Source organism: Gossypium hirsutum, chromosome D13 (genome assembly GCF_007990345.1).
Source record: "Gossypium hirsutum isolate 1008001.06 chromosome D13, Gossypium_hirsutum_v2.1, whole genome shotgun sequence".
Taxonomy (NCBI): domain Eukaryota; kingdom Viridiplantae; phylum Streptophyta; class Magnoliopsida; order Malvales; family Malvaceae; genus Gossypium; species Gossypium hirsutum.
The window spans coordinates 7,466,873-7,490,474 of NC_053449.1; the positions used below are offsets into that span (position 1 = coordinate 7,466,873).

General features: G+C 33.5%; 1 protein-coding gene across 2 annotated transcripts; it reads left to right on the plus strand.

Annotated features, from left to right (window-relative positions):
- Window positions 1–17,773: 17,773 nt before the first annotated feature.
- Window positions 17,774–22,510, plus strand: LOC107920598 (uncharacterized). 2 transcript variants are annotated; one of them, XR_005923605.1, is made up of 6 exons: window positions 17,774–18,062; window positions 18,164–19,553; window positions 19,631–19,793; window positions 20,473–20,636; window positions 21,547–22,035; window positions 22,128–22,355. XR_005923605.1 is itself a non-coding variant. In XM_016850386.2 (6 exons), the coding sequence occupies exons 1-6, from the start codon at window positions 17,894–17,896 to the stop codon at window positions 22,233–22,235; spliced, it is 2,253 nt and encodes a 750-aa protein (XP_016705875.1). In that variant the 5' UTR covers window positions 17,775–17,893; the 3' UTR covers window positions 22,236–22,510. The 2 variants fall into 2 exon arrangements, 1 of the variants encoding a protein (XP_016705875.1); XM_016850386.2 differs by having other exon boundaries at window positions 17,775–18,062; window positions 21,547–21,805; window positions 22,128–22,510.
- The last annotated feature ends 1,092 nt before the right edge of the window (window positions 22,511–23,602 follow it).

Below are 23,602 nucleotides of genomic sequence, written 5' to 3' on the forward strand. Positions count from 1 at the left end.
GGCTCCATTCTCTCAAATGTTATCATATCTGACGATATGGTGCAACGAAACTTTTTGTATTTACATAATTAACATCTGTAATATATTATTTGAGTTCACAGTGCAAATAATCTATAACTTTAATCATAAAAACTTATATAAACTTAATTTGGCGAAAAAATTATGTTTGGTTATAACATTTTTTTATCATGACACAATCTCAAAGTATATATCATTATACATTGATGAAATTCAAGTCTTGTGGTGTTTCCAAGCTCTTTTATGATTTCTAGAGCATGCAATTCAGCCGCCTTTTAGAGTGAGCTAGGATAGACGGTGCGTTTACATGCGATTAGTATAAAAACAATAGTGACAGTGAGATTAGATACTGTAGCGATACTGTAGTGTGAGATAAAAAGTAAACTAAACGCACCACACTGAAGGTAAATGCCCATCCAAACCAACACTTAAGAAGCCTCCGCCAGTCACTTCTCTTCGTTGCTAAGACCGCAACATCAACTTCCCTCTCCAGCATCTTCACCACACTAGTAACCATAAAACTATCGAAGATTGTTTCGTTTTCTAGATATAATAAATTTGAACTTAAATATTATTTATTTAAAAGTCAATGACCTATATCCATCCAACTTGAATCTAGAAATAACTTGAACCTTGAAAGAGTAAAACAGAACCAAACCTAAACCTAAACCAATTTTAAAATGGGAATGGAAGTCACCTTATCCAAAATCAACTTAAATCTATGCAATTGAATCCACAGTTACTCCAAAGACATTGTTTAGATCAAATCAACCAAAACACAGATCAGGAATTCAATAATAAAGAACAACAACAAAAAGTAACCTTAGGTTTGATTTTCTTATTCTTTTTATTTACTTATTTATTTTGTTGGGTTCTATAGGTGATTAAGTTCAGAAGTTCCAACTTTCCCTATTAATTAAAAAAAAAACTTCCCTTATTAAAAGCACGTTACATATAACCCCCACCAATTTTTTCATCTTAATCTATAATAACCAGAAATTTTATTATACACGTATACGTATAAAAACCACGCATTTAGAATATATATATGTATATTTAAACTATCTTCAAATTTTTTTTTCTCTTAGTCGTTTCCTTCTTTTCTTTTGTTTTACTCAGCGGTGGTGCCAATCTCTGAGCTGACTATCGTCCGTCTTTTTCCTCTCACATCAACCCTTTCCTTCTTTCTTCTTCTCATTCACTACACATGTCTTTTCTCTTTTCAGTTCGCAGATTTATTTTATGGGTATCTTTGTTGTCTTCACAAGTTGTGATGGACAGATGACGATGTCTGTCGTTCGCTAAAACTCCATTGGCCACCAATAGTTTTTCTTATAAAGCGGGTGATTTTTCGTCAACTTCTTGATTTGTTTCTGTTTTGAGAGTATTTTAGAATAATAAAGAATTTCAGGTATCGATTTGGACCTTTGCTGTCTTTAAGTTTTATATGTTTTTGTTTGTTTGTTTTTCCATTGTTTAATAAATCTTCAGTTTTAGAAGTTTTTGCATCCTAACCAAGTTGATGCCCGGTTGATTTGTGACACCAACTCGGTTAGAGGTTTTATTAATGTAATTGATGGAGGTAATAAAGTGTCCATAATAAAATTAAAATGTATAAATAAACCAAAATAAAGTTTTGATTGAGTGATAAAAGTTTTCCCAATGTAACTGGCATGGGTTTAAATCTCATATTTTTGTTTGTAATTTCTTAACCGAGTTGATACCTAGTTGACTTGTGACACCAACTTAGTCAATGATTTTATTAATAGTATAAATATCTAAAATTTTTACTAAATTGATGTCACCCTTTGAGAGGATCCCAACTTAGTTGAGAATTTACCAAAATCTCTTACTTCTACAAAGTATACAATATTATTTTGAGGATAATTTTATCTTTTCATATCCCAAATCATTACTATGGTTTTAAATAGTTCAATTTTATCATTTCAACCAAAGTCATATTTAGTTATTATACTAAAACTTTTAAATTTGTTACATAAAATTTTCAGTTATGTCATGAGTGCGTCATAATCTAATTATATATTAAATGGTTGATTGAGTTGGCGTCGTCCATTAATCGAATGCCAACTCAATTAAGAAATTACTAAATATCTAATAATTTTACAAAATAACATATATATACATACACTATGATTTTTTTTATATTTTTATATAAAATCTAGAAATATATACTCATAATGGAATTTGAAAGCCAAGACACCATGGTTTTTGATATTTTAACTTTAACATTTGAGACAAAATCTTATTTGGTTTTTATGTAAAATTTTTATAAATATATTTGTTAAACAAATTTGTTCTCACCCACATCGTAAATGTTTTATAATCTAGTATCTATAAATACTTAAAATCCTCATAGAAAATGTTTAAAAAGATTATTTTTTTACAAAAATAAATTATATTACTTTAGTGTTTTTGTTCTTTTTTTATAATTTTTATACAAAATCAATAAAAACTCACATAAGATGGGACTTAAACCTAGGACATAATTTTAAACAATCAATTTTACCATTTCAATCAAAATTTCATTTTATTTTTATATAAAATTTCAACAACAATATTTTTTAAATACTTTTTAACCGAATCTTTTTTTTTTGAAGTGTAATAAGTACAATGCAATTATAAATATAAATCTGAGTAACTATAAGTATCAATTTGAGACCCACATCTTGAATGTGTTATAATCAATTATAATAAAAAAAACCACTTAAAAAAATTATTTTATTGGATAAATCTCATAGTTCTAGAAACATTTAAAGTGGTTTTTAATATCTTGTTTATCAATATAATATTAAAACGAAGGATGAATGACTTCGTGTCATTTAATTCTTTGACAAAATTTGTACTCTTTTCTATTTTTTTTATCAAAATGGGCTCGAAGGCCACTAAGCATCAGCAAGTACAAGTCCATGAATATCGCTCGGATACTCCATATTAAAAGGAAAGGTACAACGCTTATTAACAAGTTTACAAAGGCAATCAACCACTCTATTGCTCGAACGAGAAACCTACTCAATCTTAAAATCGATGGAAGAATCCAACAAACTGAAGATTTCCTTCAATCGAAAACCAAAGATCGAAATGTCCTCACAACGAGACTTAAATCGATTGTCTAAACCTGTATAGTTGTTCTCAAAAAGAGCCCTTGCGACGTTGTTGTTACGAGCTCAAATAATCCCTTCCCTCAAAGCTTCCACCTCAGCCCATTCAACATCCATTTTATAGTTCAAAAAGACAGCGCGATCACCAAACACAAAACCATCATGATCCCTCGCAATAATCCTAATGCCCACCACCGAGTCAAAAACCACCACATCAATATTAATCTTAAAGGCATCATTCGGAGGCTTGATCCACCTATGGGGCCTAGGGGAGTTGAGGTTCATCGGGGCATGCGAAAGATTAAAAATCCTGAAATTGTCCCCCAAAGTTCTCACCCATTCCCATATCAACCGAGCATCATCCTTTTTACCCAAAGATAATGCATTGTTACGACCATTCCATACATTTCTCCATGATAAGATTCTCAAATACCTTAAGATCCAATAAGCGAGTAGCATCCTCGAGCAAATCAATACAACTCTCATAAGAAAAATCAAGTAAACGTCCATCAAGCTCACTAAAAGAAAGAACTACTCGGGCCTTAGGACAGTCTCTAAGAGCATGGATAATAGTTTCATCCTCAAGCCCGCACCGGTGGCAAACCCAATCGGAGCCCTGAAAAATCAAAGCCATTTTGACATTAGTCGGAAGTAAGTTATGATTGACCTTCCACGCAAAGATACGAATTTTGGAAAGCACATGGAGTTTCCAAATCGTCCTCCAGAATAAACGGTGCGGGCTATAACCCATCTTCTTGAGAATGAGCCAAGAGTAGCCAGATTTTGATGAATAGGACCTGAACTTGTTGTGAAACCAAACAATCTGATCTGGAGGACCATGCTGAACAATCGGTAAGATACATAAATGATCACTTAGCCTGTCCCCATAAAGCTCCTCCACGCGATCTCTATTCCACACACATGAGTTAAGTCTCCATAACTCACTCACCAAACCGCCCCGAATGCCATTGAAGGAAGTCTTCAACGAATTGCCATCACCTTCAAATCCCCATATATCAACCTTGAACCTAGCAGTCATGCCATCACCTATTTGCCATCCAAACCTGGTCTTAAGTGCTTTAACCACATGCAATATACTCGTCCAAGAGAAGAATGGCTTATCTACCGCCTTAGGGGGAGCACATCCCCGTCTGAAAAGTACTTGGAGCATAGAACACAATAACATAAAGTATCCTTATTGTTAATGAGCCGCCATACTTGTCTCCCGAGGAGCACAATGTTGAAGAGCCTCAAGTCCCTAAAGCCGAGACCACCCATACCCTTAGGTATACATAGAGAGTCCCATGCTATCATCGCCCAACCACAATCCTTATTTTTTTTGCGGAAAAATTTGTACTTAGATATATAAGTTTGGGCTGTAATTTTTTTTCTTATTTACTTTGATTTTTAATTAAAGGGATGTCTACTTAAAAGTTGGTTGTTGTAGTTTATAGTGTCATATTGTCTTATAATTTGGTTTAATTAATAAGCATAAATTAATAGGTATATTGACAACATAAATAGTATACACTTAGTCAAAATTATTCATTAGCAGGTTAATCGGTTGCAATGAAATTTTTAAGTTGGAATGTTCAAAGTCTAGGGAAGTCTCGGACAATTTGTCATCTCCAGCATATGCTGTGGGATATAAACCCCTTCGTAGTTTTTTTTATTAAAACAAAGATACAGAACTCGAGGCTGGCTACTGTTTGAAAGGTGTATGGGTTACAAAATGGTTTAGACACTGATGCAGTTGGGCGTAGTGGTGGACTTTTGGTTGGTTAGAAGAATACTTGTATTATGTCTCTTCGGTCGTTTTCAGAAAGGCATATTGACGTTTTGATAGATGATGATTCAGATGGTAAGATATGGAGGTGTATAGGTTTCTAAGGGGCTCCTAAGAAACACAATAAATGGGTTTCTTGGAACCTGCTAAGGAAACTAAATAATTGTCCGGATATCCCCTAGCTGGTCATTGGAGTTTTTAATGAGATTATGTTTTCATCTGGAAAATAAGCAGGGTTGTTGCGAAGTGATTCATAGATGGAAAATTTTTAAAATACATTATCGAATTGTCTTTTAGAGGATCTAAGTTATAGTGGCACATGATTTACCTGGGAGAAGGGTTGTACTAAGGCAACTAACATTCAGGAGTGGCTTGATCGTGGAGTTGCAAACAACCTTTGGTGGGACTTGTTTCATTGTTTCATTGTTTCAAAATTAAACATCTTGCACACTCGTTCTCTTGCACATTTGTGGTACTTTGAGTTTAAGGCAACATGGTTAATTGAGGACACTTGTGAGTCTGAGGTAAAACATTTATAGGATGATGCAAGGGGTTCAATACTGGAAAGACTAAAATTAGTTTGTTAGGGTATTAAGGTTTGGTTCAGAAAAATTAAACGAGAGAAAAATATTATGGAGCATGGCATAAAAATTTGCCTCCGCTTATAAATTCACTGGCTCCAATAGATGCGATACTGGGAGAGATTGTGGATGCTAAGTTAGTTTTAAATCTAGAGGTCGATAAGGAAGAGTTGTTCTAGGAACAAAGAGCGAGGGTGAATTGGATTAAGAGGAGACTGAAATACTACTTTTTTCCATAACTTCACCTCGAAACGACGCCGGACAAACCATATTGATGGATTGGTGGACAGTGATGGTAATTTCTTTGATGATAATGAGGTGTTAAGTTGGATTGCACAGGATTATTTTGTTTCTCTTTTAACGTCACATGGAGTGGTCAACTCAGTTGAATTATTTGAAGGTATTTACAGTTGCATAACACAAGAAATGAATTCCGATTTGAAGTCTATGTAAGGGTGTTCATTCGGTTAATTGACCGGTTAACCGACCTGAAATAATATTAACCGAATTAACCGACCTTTCAAAATTTTTAACCGTTAACCGAACCGAAAGTTTTTCAAAAAAAATTAATCGAACCGAAATTTTTTCGGTTAATTCGGTCGGTTAACCGAATTAACCGAAAGTTATATATTTTTTATTTTTGGTTAAAAATTAACTGAATTAACCGAATTACCCGAATTAACCGAATTAACCGGATTACCTTAATTAACCGAATTACCCGAATTAACCGAATTGAATCACTACTTAATTAAATTATTTTTAGACTTTTAGACTTTAGTTTTAGTTTTAGTTTTAGTTTTAGAATTTTATTTTTATTTATTAAATTATTTGTAATTTTTATGATTGGGTTGGGTTGGGTAATTGGGTTGGGTTGAATACTTGAGTTTGGATTGGGTTTAGGTGAATAGTGGGCTTATTTATATATCATAATTTTATTTATTAATTTTTTCGGTTAAAACGAAAAAATTCTGTTAACTGACCGGTTTCGAACCGAATTAACCATTAACCGAAAAATCAAAAAATAAATAACCGACCCCCGACCGAAAAAATTTGGTTAACTGACCGATTAACCAAATTCTGTTGATTAACTGAATTTTTTCGATTTTACTCGAATTTTGCGCACCCCTAAGTCTATGAGCCCTTTAAAAACGCGTGGGGAATATGGGCTTTGTGCAGTCTTCTACTAACGATTTTGGCATATTATTGACTGAGATGTCTCAGAATTTTGTATTGCTACGCTAAAAGGAGAGGTTCCATTGTCTGAGATTAATCATACCTGTATCATTTTAATTCCAAAGGTTAGTAATCCTAGAAGTACGTCTCAATTTCAACTCATTAGCCTATACAATATGTTATAAAAAATTGCATTAAAATGTTGGTAAATAGATTTCAATTTGTTCTTCACTTATGTATTGATGAGGCGTAGAGCGCGTATATCCTTGGAAGACTCATTACTGATAACATACTGGCTGCGTATGAAGTGCTTCATTCGTTTAAAAACAGACGAGTTGGTCACCGTGGCTCCTTTGCTTTTAAACTTGATATAAGTAAAGCTTACGACAGGGTGGAATAGTAATTTATTGAGACTTTATTGCGAAAAATGAGCTTTTCTAATAGGTGGATTTAGTACATTATGGGGTGTGTTACGTCGGTGTCCTACTCAGTAATCTTAAATGGGGTGGGAGGTGATAACTTTCTGCCTTCTCGTGGATTACAATAGAGTGACCCCTTAAGCCCATATTTATTTTTGATTTGTACTGAAGGGCTTTAATCTCTTCTCATATTAGCATCTCTTAGTGAAAGGTTAATGTGAGCTAGAATCGCTAGAGGTGCATCGCTAATCACACATCTATTCTTTGTTTATTACAATCTTATCTTTGGTGAGGCTAATTGTAACACCCAATTATTACTACTAACCCAAAATTCAAGGAAGTTAAGGTTAAATTGGAAGGATTAGCAAAATTTTAGACTCCACTAGGGACGTCAAAAAATTCGAGGGCTGAATTGCGAATTGTTGGATCTCAATTTTGATTTAATTAGAATAGAACTAGATAGTTCCATAGTGGGAGACAAAATGATTAAGGATGAATGGATGTGGCGAACATTGAAGATTGTCCCAAATGAATATACATACATAGGTGTGTGTGAGTGTGGAGACAAAATTTTTCAATTTCCTTTCTATAGCACCACATTCTCCAATTGCTCTAAAGAATGGGAGGATTTAGCTAAAGGTAGCTTTGTATACTACAACAGTCGTGTAAATTAAAGTCTGGTAGTAGAGAAATCGGGGAATTGGTAAGTTTCCTCACCTTTCTATTTTTATAGATTAAAGAAAGAGATAATGCTTCCTACAAAAATAAATTTTAGGGTTTTAAAGTTTGAATGCCTTCAAGATAATCGATATATGGTTGTTATGTTTAGCTGCTAGGGCAAAGAAGGTTCTAGTGTTTGGATAAAACTGAGTTGTTAAGAATAAGGAAGCAAGGTGAGTTTCTGCGCTCCATTTTTGGAATGCTTAGTAGTTGTTTTAACCCTATGATAAGTGTTGGGATGATAAATGATAAGCATGTATGAAATTTGTTTAATGAATAGGTATCTACCAAAGTAGTTTGATATATGTATCATGTTTTAAATGATAGCGTACTCTTTGCTGGTATGTAAGTAAAATGCATGTATTGTGTCATTATAACAGTGGAGAATAATGAAGGGTTAGATAAAGTTAGGATTGGGATGAGGCGGTTTTGTTAGATATTGTTATACGGTGTTACCGAGTGCACTCGTGATGTGCAAAGGGGACACTGTGGTGTTCGAGCATCAATGTTAGGAATGGTGAAATAGAGGAATGGGTGGAGGAACAGGAAAATTGAAATTTCGTTAAGATTCTACCATCCAAGATTGTTGGGAGCAAACCACAACGTGCAAAGCTCTGAACCTTGCGAGGGTGACATTTCGGTGTTCGAGCATCAAGGTACATATGAGATAGATCGATATCGATAGTATAATATTCCATAGAGCATCACCGTGATGGCGTACAGCAGAATCTATGGGGCGACACGGCGACGGCAGTAGGTCCTTCGGGACAACACCTCAAAGAGTTATAAGATGTAAGACCATAGCTCGGTTCTGACAGCTAGTGTAGTTCACCATGACAGTAAGCACGTTGTAGTCTACTGGGATAGACAACACAGGACTATACTGGAAAAAATCACAGATCAACACACTAATAAATAATCTATCAAAGAAGATGACAAGAGTGGATCAGAGAATGTCTTAAACTAACAAGGGTAAAAAAAAGGAAGTAACTTTTCAGATAGGAAGGTATATGTATTATGTTCAGTCCAAGTCCGTCGAGAAATGTGCGAATCCCACATTGTTGAGGGGAATGCAGAATTGGGCTAGACAATAGGTTAAACACCAAGTAGATGTGAGTTTAGGAAAAACCTACCAGAGTCTTCAGGGAAGAAAGTGCCAGCCTAAGGATGAATGACTAGCGGAGTCCGCCGAGGCTAGTGACGAACGGGAGTCCGATAGGACCATGAAAGGTGATAATGATCCTGATGTTCTACCCCAGGCAGGGGCTACAGGTCCAAGTAAACACCCTTGAGAAAGGGACTGAAAGAGCGAGTATTGTAGAGGTTACACTGCAAGTATCAGTGTCTCGAGGAGAAGGGAATGTTATATATAGAGATAGTTTTCTAATAAAGATCCATATTTTAGTAGTTATCGAAAAAGAAAGCTGAGCATCGCTAGCCCGGAATATTAAATATGAGTATCAAGGATCATATTCACCAATGAAAGGCTCAGGGTAGTTGTTGACGCTATTTTTTGGATGAAAACGGGGTCGACTTGGATTTTGAAAAATGAAATGGGAGTCGCCACCAATCTTTTTTTATGAGGTGTAATTGGATCACCTCGAAAAGTGGTTGTTTTTAATAAACGGTTTGATTTTATTAAAACAACAAGTTTGGTCCACGAAATTCAGAAAAATAGGTTCGGGAGTCGGTTACGCACGAGGAAGGATTAGCACCCTCGATACGCCCAAAATTGGTACCTAGTTGATTTGTTAATGTCTTAATGTCGAAAACTGAAAACTTTAAAGAAATTTAAAAATAAGATCCTTGTATTAAAACGTTGAAATTTTTTTAGGAAAATGGACATATTTCACATTATTCGAGAAAGAGAATCATATCCAGTAAGTTAGGACACAATGTCTCGAATTCCGGATACGCGAATGAAAAATGCTTATTTAAAAGATATTTAACTATCTTGGATTAAAAAAGGGATCACGACCAGTAAGTTAGGACACGAACCTTTTTTAATTTCCGACATTGTTTAAAACTTGAGTTTGAAAATATTCGTGTATTTAGATTTATTGTGAAAATCGAAACCCAGTAAGTTAGGGTACGACTTTCTCAAATCTAAACACGAAATTTTGTTTATTCAAAACAAATTTTGTTATATCGAGTAAAATAAAACACGAAATCGTAGTAAAGGATGTGAAAGCAAATTACATTGTTGTTATGTACGGCAAAATCATAATGAATACAAAAGTATAAAAATGATACGAGCAATAGCAACATAAAATAAATAAAAGTCAAACCTACAATCAGATAAAATAACAATGTATATAGACAAATAAATTAAAACATTCGTTCAAAATAATAATGAAAATGAAATAAATAAATAGTGAACACAATTAAAAATGTAAAGGGATATATGTATATAGACATAAATTAAAATATGTGTATACGTAAATTACAAAATATATAATACATATATATAAAGTATATTTTAAAATATAAAGAAAAATAAATATGTATATATATATATAAATATGTAGGTGTATAAAATTATGGAATATGAAAATAATGAAATACATATAAAAAATAGGTGCATATATACATATATTTACAAAGGTTAAAATGTGTACATATATATTATAAGAAAGGTATGTATAAATATTACAAAACATAAGAATATATGTATGTATATGAAAATATATATGTATGTGAATTATAAAATAAAATAAGACAAAATAAAATAATATAGATAATATACATATTTTAATATATATAAAAACATATATAGATATGTATATAAAATTGAGTATTTATATATTAAATGAGTTAGAAATATATATATATGTATATATATAAACAATTAGATAATAATAATATAATAAAACACATATATCTAAAATTTATAAAAACATAACAATAATAACCATAATATTAAAAATAATAATAATAATAACAGTAAAGATAATAATAATAATAATAAAAGATAATAATACATTAAGATAATGAAGAAAATAACGAAAATGCTAAAAAGGTCGAAGTAAAAGCCAAAAATACGGGGCGAAATCGAAATAAAAAAGACAAGAGGGACCAAATGGTGACACGCGCCGAAAGAGGGGGATTGAAATAGAAATTATCCCTTTTCTCCAAAACGGCGTCGTTCCTGGGAAGCACATATGCATGGTCTGGGGACCAAATCAAAACAGAAGAAAAATTCAATGCCAAAATTGCAAATAAATAAAAAAAACTGCATTGAATACGCCGCAAAGGTAGAAGGGCTTCCTGCGCAAATATCCCCTTCAAGACCCAACACGCGGATCTCCCTTACCCAAAACGACGCCGTTTCATTTTATTATAAAGCCCAAATTTTTTGATGATTTTTCATTTTTTCTTTTTCTTCAAAGAAAAGTTTCAAAATTCTCTCTCAACTCTCCCCCCCTTTTTCAGAAACCGGCCAAGAGTCTGGCCGAGAGCCACCACGCCGGTCGCCGTCTGCCGGCGCCGCCGTGCATGGCGGCGAGGAGACCAAAAGTCTCTCTTTTTCTCTCCGATGACTCTTTTCGGCCTCCTGAGCGCTCCGGTGACGTAAAAAAGGGTAAAAGACTTCTCCTTTTTAATCTTTTTTATATATTTTTGTGTATAAAAAAAGAAAGAAATAGACTTGCAAAAACAATAGTAACAGTAGAAAAGAAAAAAGAAAAACCGAGCATAAATGAATGTTCAACCTTTTTTTTATTTCTATTCTTTGTAGAAAATAGGGGTCGAACCCTTTTTACAATGTTTGATATGGCTTTTATAGCCATTTTACAACTCTCTCTTTTTTGTTTGTTTTTTCTCTCTTTTTTCTGTTGTTGGTACTGCTATTCTTTTATTATTTGCAGGTACCTTGACGAGGCAAGGCAAGTGGGCGAGCGGTGGAGCAGAGAGTAGGTGAACGGCGATGGGACATTGGAGGCGGCGCCGAAGTCAGAAGGCAGAGAGCCCTAGGTTGCGGCGCTAGGCTAGGCTAGGGTTTTAGAAAACTGAAACCCTAGTTTGAAATTTGGGCTTGATTTGGATGTTAGGCCTGGTTGGGCTTCGGGTTTGGGTTCAATTGTAAATTGGTTTTGGGTTTGTTTGGGTATATTGGGCTCCGGGTTTTGGGCCGGTGTTTAGGGGGTTGGGTTATTTAATTTTGGTAATAGGCCCGGGCAAAAATGGGCTTGTACAGCTGCACGACCAAGCTACACGCCCGTGTGCCAGGCCGTGTGATCAATTTTGAGCATTCTGTTTTAAAATTTTAAGATCCAGAGGACACACGGCTAGAACACATGCCTATGTGCTAGACCGTGTGTCACACACGGCTGAGACACACGCCTATGTCTCTGCCCGTATGGACAAAATAAGGTCATTTCCAAGCCTTATTCTTCACCCAATTTCATCTTCCACCCATATAAACATTTAAACACATTCAAGAGCCAATTCAAGACATTTAAACCTAGCGCAATTCAGGTCTTATGCATGACATATTAATACCTATGATCAAATGTCCAACTTACCAAGATAGCCTAATACTTATAAACATGTTTTACCAAATACACTATCATAAACTAATATCCAATATACTTATATGATTTTCCTCATTCACCCCTTTAAACATACTCATCAAGCATATTAAAACTATTTATATATCAAAACATATCACTTAATAGTCATTCCAGTGGCTAATTTCAACCAACATTACATTGCCATCAATGGTAACATTTAACCTATACATGTCATTATTACCAAAATTAGTTTACTATTTATATATATACCGAAAAGTCAAGGGGATAGTGTGATGTAGCTCTGACTAGCTTCCAACCTTTACGAGCCTCCGAGTACTATAAAACAGAGGAAATAAGACAGAGTAAGCACTTAATGCTTAGTAAGTTCGTATAACGGGAAATTAACTTACCATTCATTTACTTATATAATAAACATGCATAATAGATCCAACGCAATTTGGCAATTAGCCTAACACATATAACCTCAACAAGCATGTTAGTAATGTATTTCATGTGAATAACAAGAACAAGGATGAGCTCACTAGGTATCGAGTTTCCAAGTATTTCATGCATATATAGATAATAGTTTCATTTTGATTTCACATGTTCTCATGTCAGAATTTCAGTCGTTGAATCATTTGAAATCTCGATGGATACTTGGGTAGTACACTTGAAGTGTATAATACTATAAATCCGTCAATTCATATCTAGGACTGCTTTTATGAGCACTTAAACAAAAAACTCTCTCTCAAGCAGTATAACCAGAAGCTCATTGAGCCTTGTAATAGGAAGCTTATCTGGGCAATATAACGAGAAGCTCACAAAGAGCCTATAACGAGTAGCTCCAAAGAGCAATTAACGGGTAGCACCGGATAGCCATATAACGGGAAATTCAAGCGAGCACTAAAGGGAAGCTCACAAAGAGCCTTTAATCGAGAAGCTCATGAAGAGCCATATAACGGGATGCTCATAAGAGTTGCGGTGTGCCCACAACACATGTAGGGTCACAACTGATCGGGATGCTCCGAAGAGCATTTAACGAGAAGCTCGCAAGAACGCTATAACGGGAAGCTTGAGAGGGCTTGTAACGGGACGCTCTTTCGAGATGCGATACGTCCATAACATATGCAGGAGCACTACCATTTTGGGAAACAGAACCCTGTATCCATCGAATCTCATTATCCAAACGAGACTTATTTATTTATCAGGGATTTTCAGTTATGAGACCAATTAATACACATATATGACATTTACACAATTTACATATTCAACACTCAAAATAAGCATATAAATATATACAATTAAGTTACACGAACTTACCTCGACAATTGTTCGTCACTTGTAAACTACTAATCCGATACTTTTTCTTTTCCATGATCTAACTCTGTTTTTGATCTATCCGGATCTATACGAGTAAATTTAACATAAATTTAATAGAATTTACATTAAATTCAATCCAAGTCACATCTTAGGCAAAATTACCGTTTCACCCTTATACTTTTAATTAATAACGATTTCGTCCCTAGGCTCGGAAAATTAAATTCATGCAATTTAAATCCTTATCCCAAGCCTAGATATTTTCATATATATAAATAGCAGCCCATGAATTTCATGAAATTTTAGAATTTTCCATGAATTCAACAACTTTTCAATTTAATCCCAAAATCATGATTTCATCCAAAATCCTTTAATAAAATACCTTTAAGTATCCATCAACATCTCAATTTCATCATCTAATAACTAAAACCATATAAACTTATCAATGTTATCTTCCAAAAATTTCAATAAAATCAAAAACTAATGAAATGGTTAGTTGGACCTAATTGTAAAAGTCCCAAAACATAAAAATTTCAAGGAAAGAGCAAGAATTACACTTACATGAAGAAAATATTGAAAAAAAACTTAAACCCTCTTCAATGGTTGTTTTAAAACTGAAAAATGATGATGAAAATGCCTAGAATTTCAATTTCCCATTTATTTCACTTAAAATTGGCAAAATTTACAATTTTGCCCTTATTTCACATCAATTCCTTGATTTTTCTATGCTTATGCTGCCTCAGCCATCCCATGTGGGTCCAATTGCCCTTTTAGTCCTCCTTTATTTACTATTTAGGCTATTTAATCACTATTTCTTTAATTAGCAAGTTTTGCACTTTTTCAATTTAGTCCTTTTTAATTAATTAACTACCAAAACGTTAAAATTTTCTAATGAAACTTTAATAATACCTTAATGAAACCCCGTAAATATTTATAAAAAATTTATGACTTGGTTTATAGGACCGAGATCTCAATGCCTCTTTTTTAAATCACTTGACCTAATAAAGTCTTATAAAACACAAATTACTAATTCAAAAAATCTTTTAAAAACCACATTTGGCTCGTAAATATTAAATAATAAAAATTTATGAGCTCATTTTTTGGATTTGGTGGTCTCGAACCATTGTTTCTAACATCACTGAAAATCGGGCTGTTACACAAGTACTGTATTTGTTCTACCTTTGTAGCGGAGGCGTTAGCAGTGGTGCATGGGCTACAATTTACTATTGACTTAGGCTTCCGACATGTTATAATAGAAAGTGATCCTTTATTAGTTATTTTGAAGCTAAACTTGCAAGAAACTGACTTACTGTAGATAAACTTATTTACTTGAGATGCGAAGAAACTCTTGTAAAGCTTCATTTCCTGCCGATTTGCGTTAATCACTAGAAATGATAACCAGACTACACATGAAAAGGCATTAGAGGGGATGCTTAGGCAATGGGAGGCTTTTTGGGTAGAAGATGCACCATCACCGGCCTTGAATTGTACTGCAATCAATCGTCGATGTATGGACCCACCTTGATGATCAACGATACATACGAAGTTTTTGGGGAATCATCTTTAATCTATTTCCCCGTTTCTTTTTTAGTTTTCTTCAACGTTTTATGATGCTTGCTAGGGAGATTGGTGTCGATTGAGCTCAAGTTTTGTTGAAGAAAGGGGATGGTCAGTTCATTTCTTTACAATTTTTCTTTTGTTCTTGAATGTTGTTTTACTTTTCGGGCTTTTAAGGTTATGTTTCCAAGGACTTTAAATTGGTTTTGTACCCCTCTCTTTTCATCAATAAATCTAGTTAGCTATTATTATTATTAAAAAAATTATACGAAAATAAATCTAGATAGGTTTTGCCTATAATAAAACTTAAACTAAAATAAATATAAAGAGAACTCAGGCATAGTCTCACTTATCATTAAGCCACGACCTCATTGCTTTATATAACACCATCAATCTTGTCTCAAATTTGAAAATTTTATTCAACTAAATTGAATTTAAATAGGATCCAATCTTATTTTATAAAAGTTCAATACTTTGAATTTGTTCAATCCGAACTTGAAATCACAAATACAGATTAGATCAAATCAGTATATATGTTAAATTATAAATATATTTTTTCATTTACAATTCAACTCCAAATAAAATATTTGACCTGCATAATCATAAAAAACTTTCAAAATATAACTTTGTTAAATAATAAAGGTTAACTCTGTTAAAATTTGACTTCATTTTATTCTCTTTAATAATATAAATACTAAATTGATCTATTTAATAACAGAGAGATTTGATCCAATACCTATAACGAAGAACCTATCATATACTTACACAAATACTTATTACATTCGTATTTCTTTTTCACCGAATAATTATTTCATTTTATCAAACCAAACGTATAGTTGATCAAATTCAAACCCAATTCGAACGTACTCAAGTGAGAAGCAAAAGAGTGAGTAGGTCCCACATTCTATGTGGAACGTGTAACCCACGGTATGAGCAAGAGCGTGGGATAGGTAATTTATTGCTTATTTAAGTAGTGGCGAAAAGGTTGCTCAAGTGAAAATTGCTTGGGAAGATTGGAAGAAGGACAGGCCGAGAAAGCAGGGAGCATATGACATGTAATTATTTTAGTTTATTTATTTAATTGTATAAATTTTACGAAAATATTATATTTTTAAATAATATTTTTAGATAATTTTGTAATTTTAATAACTAAAAATTTATAATAAAAAAAAGTATATTTTGATGAAATGCTTTTTCATCACTCTCCTCTTTGTCCTTGTTAAGAATTTTTCGGTCTACTTTTAAATTTCATCCTTACACTTTATAAAAATTAAGAAATCAGTCCTTATATTTTAATTGATTAGAATCTAATTCTTGTAAAAAATTGAGAAATTAATCAAGTTATTGGTAAATACATGAATTTGAAATATCAGTATCTACTAATTAATTGCATATACAATGTCGAACTTATTTTTTTGCTAATTCCTCACATATAAATTGTTGATCTACCGATTTTTAGACTAAAGTTTCAATTTTTATGAAGTATTATGATCAATTTTGAAAAACTAAAATGGATGAACTAACATATCAATTTCCGTAAAGTAGAGAAATGTAATTCATTTATTAAACCCAAATATACAAAATAATTTATTATTAGACAAATTATAGATTTTTTTTTCTCTTTATACTTTAATTTGAAATAATTTAATATTTCTAATATTATTACTAATCAGTAAAGATTTTGTAAATTAATTAATGCAATTTTCATTTTTTAAACTCCAATCCTAAGACTTAAAATTCTTTATCTAATTAAAAAGGTGAGATTATTATTATCAAAATGTTTTATTTTTCATTCCCCAACAATTTTTAGTTCAACCTCTTAATTAAAATTTACTTTTTTTAATAAAGATGTTAATGTGCTCAACTATTACTATTACTACTAATAATAAAATCAAATTACATGAAATTAAAATATAAAAATTAAATGATTAAAATATATGTGGTTAATGTTTGTGTACTTTTTTTTTACATGTGTTAGTTCTTCTATTTTTATTTATAGAATTTAATAATTATATTTTTTTAAAATTTAAAAATTCAAGTCTAATTATTAATATAATTTTAAAAATTCTATAAATTTTTTAATATAATATTTTAAAATAAAATTTCACTAGTGATGAAAAAGAATGTTGCAATGAACTTGAATTTAACATAAGAATTTTAACGTTGTTAATAATTGTACTTGCATCTTAACCAAATTAAATCCCTAAGTTGAATTAGCAATAAAGCAATATTTAGTCCATGAGCTCAACAACTTCTCACAATTTAGTCTTTGAATTTTTTTTTGTCTATATTAGTCTAACAATTAACAACTTTTCCAAAAAAATGTCATGTTATCACATAGACCAAAATTAAGAAAAGTTGCAAGTTCCAAAACTAATGTGGACAAAAAAAATTTAGGGATTAAGTTGAAAAAAGTTGTAAAGGTTGGGGCTAAATGTTGTCTTATCCCTTGAATATAGTACAAGGACTAAAACCATAATTTCACCGTTTTATTATTTAATACACAGTAAACATTATATTTATAACTGTTGAGAGGGTGTGGGAGCAAAATATAAATAGCGTTTGTTTTGGTTCTTCTCCATAGCCCCAGCTTTAATGGCGTGAAGAGAGTAGAAAGGGAGAGTGTATGTATATAAATTTCTACGGTTCTTAAAAAGTAACCGTATGTGATGTGGTCTCCTTCAATCTTTGCATGCTTCACCAACTCTTCAAACAAAGAGAAAACCCAAAAATTAAATTCATTTTTCATATCACTGAAACTGCAATTCGTGTAATTCATATTGTTCTTCACTCAAAGAAAACCAACCCCAATTTTTTCTTTTTTTTTCGAAATCTGAGCAAAACCCGGACGATAAGAAGTGGTAATTGATTCTGGGTATATGTTATTTAAGTCTTTTTCGATTTGTATCTGATGTGGGTATTTTGATTTTTTGTTTTTGTTTTTTTTTGTTGTTGTTGGAAGCCATAGCTGGGATTTTGGTGAAGAAGAAGAAGAAGAAAGATAGAGGAAACATGAAGGATGATGAGGAGTTTGAAATGTTGTTAGATGAGATCCCTCATGCAACATCACATCATCATCATCATCATCATCATCTGCAAAAAAAACATGATGATAATAATATTCATCATCATGTGAATGGGTCATTTCATGGCATGTATGGTCTTATGTATGATGGTACATCAAGTCATTATCATAAGCATACATGTGTTTCTCCTGTAAGCGGTTTCTCTTTACACTCAGATGGTTCTTCCTCGAGTCTGTTTTCTAATGATGGACAGCAGTCTTTGTCTGAAAATGGATCACCAACTCCACCGGCATTAGAGGACCTTAAGCCACACTTGCCTAATGCACTGCTGATGGATTCAGCTGTTAGGAACAAGGGTGGCAGTGAGGGTGGCTTGATTGGTGAATTGGGTCTTTGTAGAAACCGTAGTAAAATGTATATTAGCAACGATCAAGAAAAAGTTGATCCCAGTTTTAGAGATTTTGTGGGAATTCAACCCACTGTTCCAATGAGTGTTCCATTGAGTTTTAATGGTGGGTTTAATATGGCATTTTCCAACGATGCTTTGGGTTCTCACCAGGGAATGAGTTGTTTGAATGGTGCAATGAGATCTCCATGGCAGAAAGGAGATTCTGTATTGAATTTAAGCACTTCTTTGAGTAAACTTTCAGTGAATGATGCTTTGGTCCATGGTTCTCCCAGGTTGATTCAAGCAACCCCTCGTGTAAGTGTTGAAAATCTGCTACATCATGGGCTACCATCACCATCCAATGGGATGGTTAGAGCACATTCTAATGCTAGAATCCCACATGAAGGTCTTGAGGCTTTTGCTACTGAGGATAGTTTCATTATCCAAGGAAAGGGTTTAAATTACATGATCAACAAGGGACTTGATTGTTGTTCTAGGGAGCAAAACAAAGGTTCTCTGCAGGAGGTTGATGCGAATAAGCGTCAAGAAAGAAGGTCATTGTCGTCACAGCTCGATGGTTGGTCTCATATTGCAGCCGTTTGTGGAAATGTTACGAATGCTAAGTTATATAGCCATTTCTCTTTGCCACCAAAGTGTAACTCTTTGGCAGAAGCTCGCGGATACGTATACTTAATAGCGAAAGACCAACATGGCTGTAGGTTCTTACAACGGGTATTCGATGAGGGTTCCCCACTGGATGTGCAAATAATATTTAAGGAGATCATTGATCATGTGGTTGAACTTATGATGAACCCTTTTGGGAATTACCTCATGCAGAAGTTATTGGAAGTGTGTAATGAAGAACAGAGAATGCAGATTCTGTTAATGGTTACTGAAGAACCAGGGCAACTTGTTAGAATATCTCTCAACACTCATGGGTATGTCTGACACCCTGCAATATATGTATGTATGCATTCTTATCTGCAGGTTCTAACATAGTTTTTCATTCTTCCAGCACTCGTGTAGTTCAAAAGCTGATCGAGACTCTCAAAACCAGGCAGCAAATTTCACTGGTTATATCAGCACTTGAGCCTGGATTTCTATCTCTCATCAAGGACCTGAATGGAAATCATGTCGTGCAGCGTTGCTTGCAATGTCTTAGCAGTGAAGATAACAAGGTAAGCCTTCCATCTGCTGAATTGTTGTGCATTAACTTATGAAATGTTATTTTTTTGTATAAGTTATGGACCATGACTTCTTTTTTCGGGGTCTACATAAGGACTAGAGGTAAATGATATTTGATAGTATCCCTTTAGTCCCTAATAGATTGAGCCTTTAATCACATTCCATGTGCTTCATAACTGCAAGTCATATTGATGAGCCGTTCAGTGGATGTCGTATTCTTTGGTTAATCATCAATTGGCGTCTGAACTCCAAAGTCGAAACATGATGCATCTTTTATAATATCAGAGTATGCTTTTTCTTTTTCTGATAAAGGGTTAGATGTCTTAAGTTTAAGCAGGCAGAAAATTAATCAGCCATATAATGACCTATTATCTCTTTGGAACTAAGAAAAGTAATGTAAACTTGATGCAAAATAGTGCCGTGTTTAACCACATCTTTGCTGTCAATATACGACATGCTGTCTGTTAGCTATTTTGTGCAGATGTTGCAGTTGGCAGCGAACTACTTGATTTATTAGGGTGGCATTTTATGTATCTCGATGGTTTTATTTAAAATTCTGTTAAGATAACGAATGCATAAGTACTTGTTGAATTTTGATCATTCAGCTTTTTTCCTGAGTCATTACTCTCCTCCATAGATATCTCACATTTTTATTTTCAAACCGCTTTCCAGTTTATCTTTGTAGCTGCTGCAAAGTATTGCGTTGATATTGCAACTCATCAGCATGGCTGTTGCGTTTTGCAACGATGCATTAGCCATTCAACTGGTGAGTATCGAGATAAGTTGGTTGAAGAAATATCCACCAATGGGCTTCTACTAGCACAGGATGCATATGGGTAAGTATTGATACGATATTATTAGTCTATAATTGATTAATTATTAACCAGCACTCGGGGTGGGGGGGTTGGGGGGGGGGGAGCTTTTGTTATAAGAGAAATGTAGTCTTACCAATGACTTAGCTCTCAGCTTGAATTTTTCTAGGAAAAAGAAAAAGAAAATCTCAAAGTACATAACTTGATATATAGATGTGTATGTAATTATAAGAATTTCTAATTTGCTGAATAGCCTAACTTCTTGGTCGACTGGAAATACAGAAGGCGTGGGAAGCAGAAAATCTTCTTGGCTTATGGGGATGGTATTAGACCCTCGGTGTTTAGTTCTTATGTGATACTAGAATGTGGTGACAATTGCATGAAGTAAATTAATGGCTTGTTATGCGTTATGTATTCAATTCTGGCATGAAACATGCTGAATATCCTCATACTTGTCTACTCTCTTGTTCCTGTTGGAAAATAACTGTTTGTCTTCACTAGGTCCTTCAATGTTGATAAGGCTGAATTTACAGCCAGGTCTCTGAGACTGATCTCTTATCAATTCTTACATGAAAACTTCATGAAGTTTGCTTAACATATGGCCTCTTAGACACATGATCATGCTGGGAAATTCATATATAACTTCTTTCTTTCCTTTTCTTTTAGACATCCAGTGGCCCAAACTGTTTGTTTGGTCTACTGGAGTCATCTTTTGCTTCTTAACGTTAGAAAAAAATGGCAAAAAGAAGTCTTTGAAATGGTGAAAGCTTTGTATTTTTGGAGTACTTAATTGTCATGAGACTGGTTAGTCCATTCTCTCCAATTGGGAATCAGTGGACCCTGCAATGAAGTTTATGATAGATACTCTTTTCTTTTATGATATAAAATTAAAAACATTCTTGTTCACCGCAGATTTTTGTTTTTCATTTTGCAGAAATTATGTTGTTCAGTTTATCTTGGAGTTAAAAATCCCATCTGCCACTTCAACTTTGGTTTCTCAATTTCAAGGGAACTATGTACACCTCTCATCGCAAAAGTTCAGCAGTCATGTGGTTGAAAAGTGTCTCGTGGTATTAAATGACGAGAGCCGGTCAAGAATCATCCGTGAATTGCTCTCTGCAACACACTTCGAACGGTTGCTACAAGATCCGCATGCAAACTATGTTGTGCAAACTGCTCTCCGTGTTTCTGAGGTTCTAAAGTCGATTACTTTCCTTTTATCAACGAAGCCCCCAATCCCTTAACAAACACTCTCCCTCGTGTCTGGTGCAAAAAGCACAGATATAATACCTACTACATGTATGGCTCATAGTTTTGGTCGAAAATACATGCTAATACGAGAAGGAAAACTTAATGATCTCACGTTAGGATCAAATTGTTTGGACCAAAACCCTCTCTCATCTCATCCGAATTACACACTCTGGTTTCTTACTAATTTATTCATATTTTACAATATTCTCATCGGTTTCTTTTGGCTTCTTTGTTGATGTTTGTGGTTATTGTTTTCTATGTCAGGGACCTCTGCACAACTCTCTCATTGAAGCAATCGAGTCCCGTAAGGCAATCTCGCGCAACAGCCCATATTCCAAGAGGATTTTCTCTCAGAAGCTTCTGAAGAAGTAATGTAAATTCTCCTTGTCTATGCAAGAAGCAAGGTTCTGTTTTTTTTTTTTTTTTGTCCTACTGGATTTAACCATAAAAGGCTCATCATTGCCTATAACTAAAGCAAGAGTTTTTATCTTCTCAAAGTTCATGGAATTGTCTTTCCATGCACTCTGAAAAGAGTGTAACAAATAAAGCAATTTTTGCTTCAAAAAGTTGCTTTAAATTTTGAACATTGTATTATCCTGTTGTCTTTTGGTTATCTCTATGCATTGCATATCAAATATCTGTGTTTACTTTGCAATTCTCACTGTATGAAATTGTACACTGTTTACAAGTCTTGGGGATTTTTATGGTTCCTCATATGTGAATGCTGCCATTTTGAATTATATGCAGAAGGATAGACGGTGCATTAGATTTTACTCTTCATTCTTTTTGGGGTTAATTGCTTGAGGGATCTCGAATTATAGATGTTAGCTTAGGTCGATGCCATCTTTAATAATATGCATGAGGATAGATGATGCATTAGAGTTTACTGTTCATTTTTGGGGGTTAATTGCACAAGTGGTGCTCAAATTATAGTCCAGATTCTAAATTAGTCTTTGGACTTTTAAACATTCTAATTAAGTTCTCAAAATATCAACATGTACTTCTACCAATTTAATGTCAACTTAATGCTAGCTTGGGCGTTAAATGTCATGTCGACGTTTTAGGGTTTTTATGGTTTACTCATTGGATGCCATTTTTAATAATGTACATGAGGATAGCCTTAATTTTTAGGGGTTAATTGCCCAAGAGGTCCTTGGGCACAGATGTGGATGTCATTTTTAATAATATGCAGGAGCACAAATGCTGCATTTGAGTTTACTCCATCTTTTTTGGACGTTAATTGCACGAGAGGTTCTCGAGCTATAATCCAGATTTTAAATCAGTCTTTTAAGCTTTTAAATATTCTAATTGAGTTTTCAAATTTTTAATTTTAATTTAAGCGTTAAATGTATAGCATATTTAAAACTCGTTGATAAAATTTGAAATATGGGTATGCCAATTCAAGATTTTCATGCGATTAAGTACAAATGTGTTTAAAATTAATCCATGTTATGTTCAATTCAAGCTAACATTTTGACAGAAGGACTTAATAGTAGTCAAGTAAAATATTTTAAACTTTGGAGTTTAATTTAAAATTTAAATAATAATTTAACATTTATTCAATTCCTGGTCCAGTTCAAACTTATTCCCAAGTAGTAACTCTAGAGTTTAATTTAAAATTTAAATAATAATTTCACAAAATTTAATCAATTCCCAATCTGACTGATCAATTTGGTCCGGTTCAAACAATAATTAAGTTGTTCCCAAGTAGTAGTATGTTGCCAACAATGTTGCTTAAG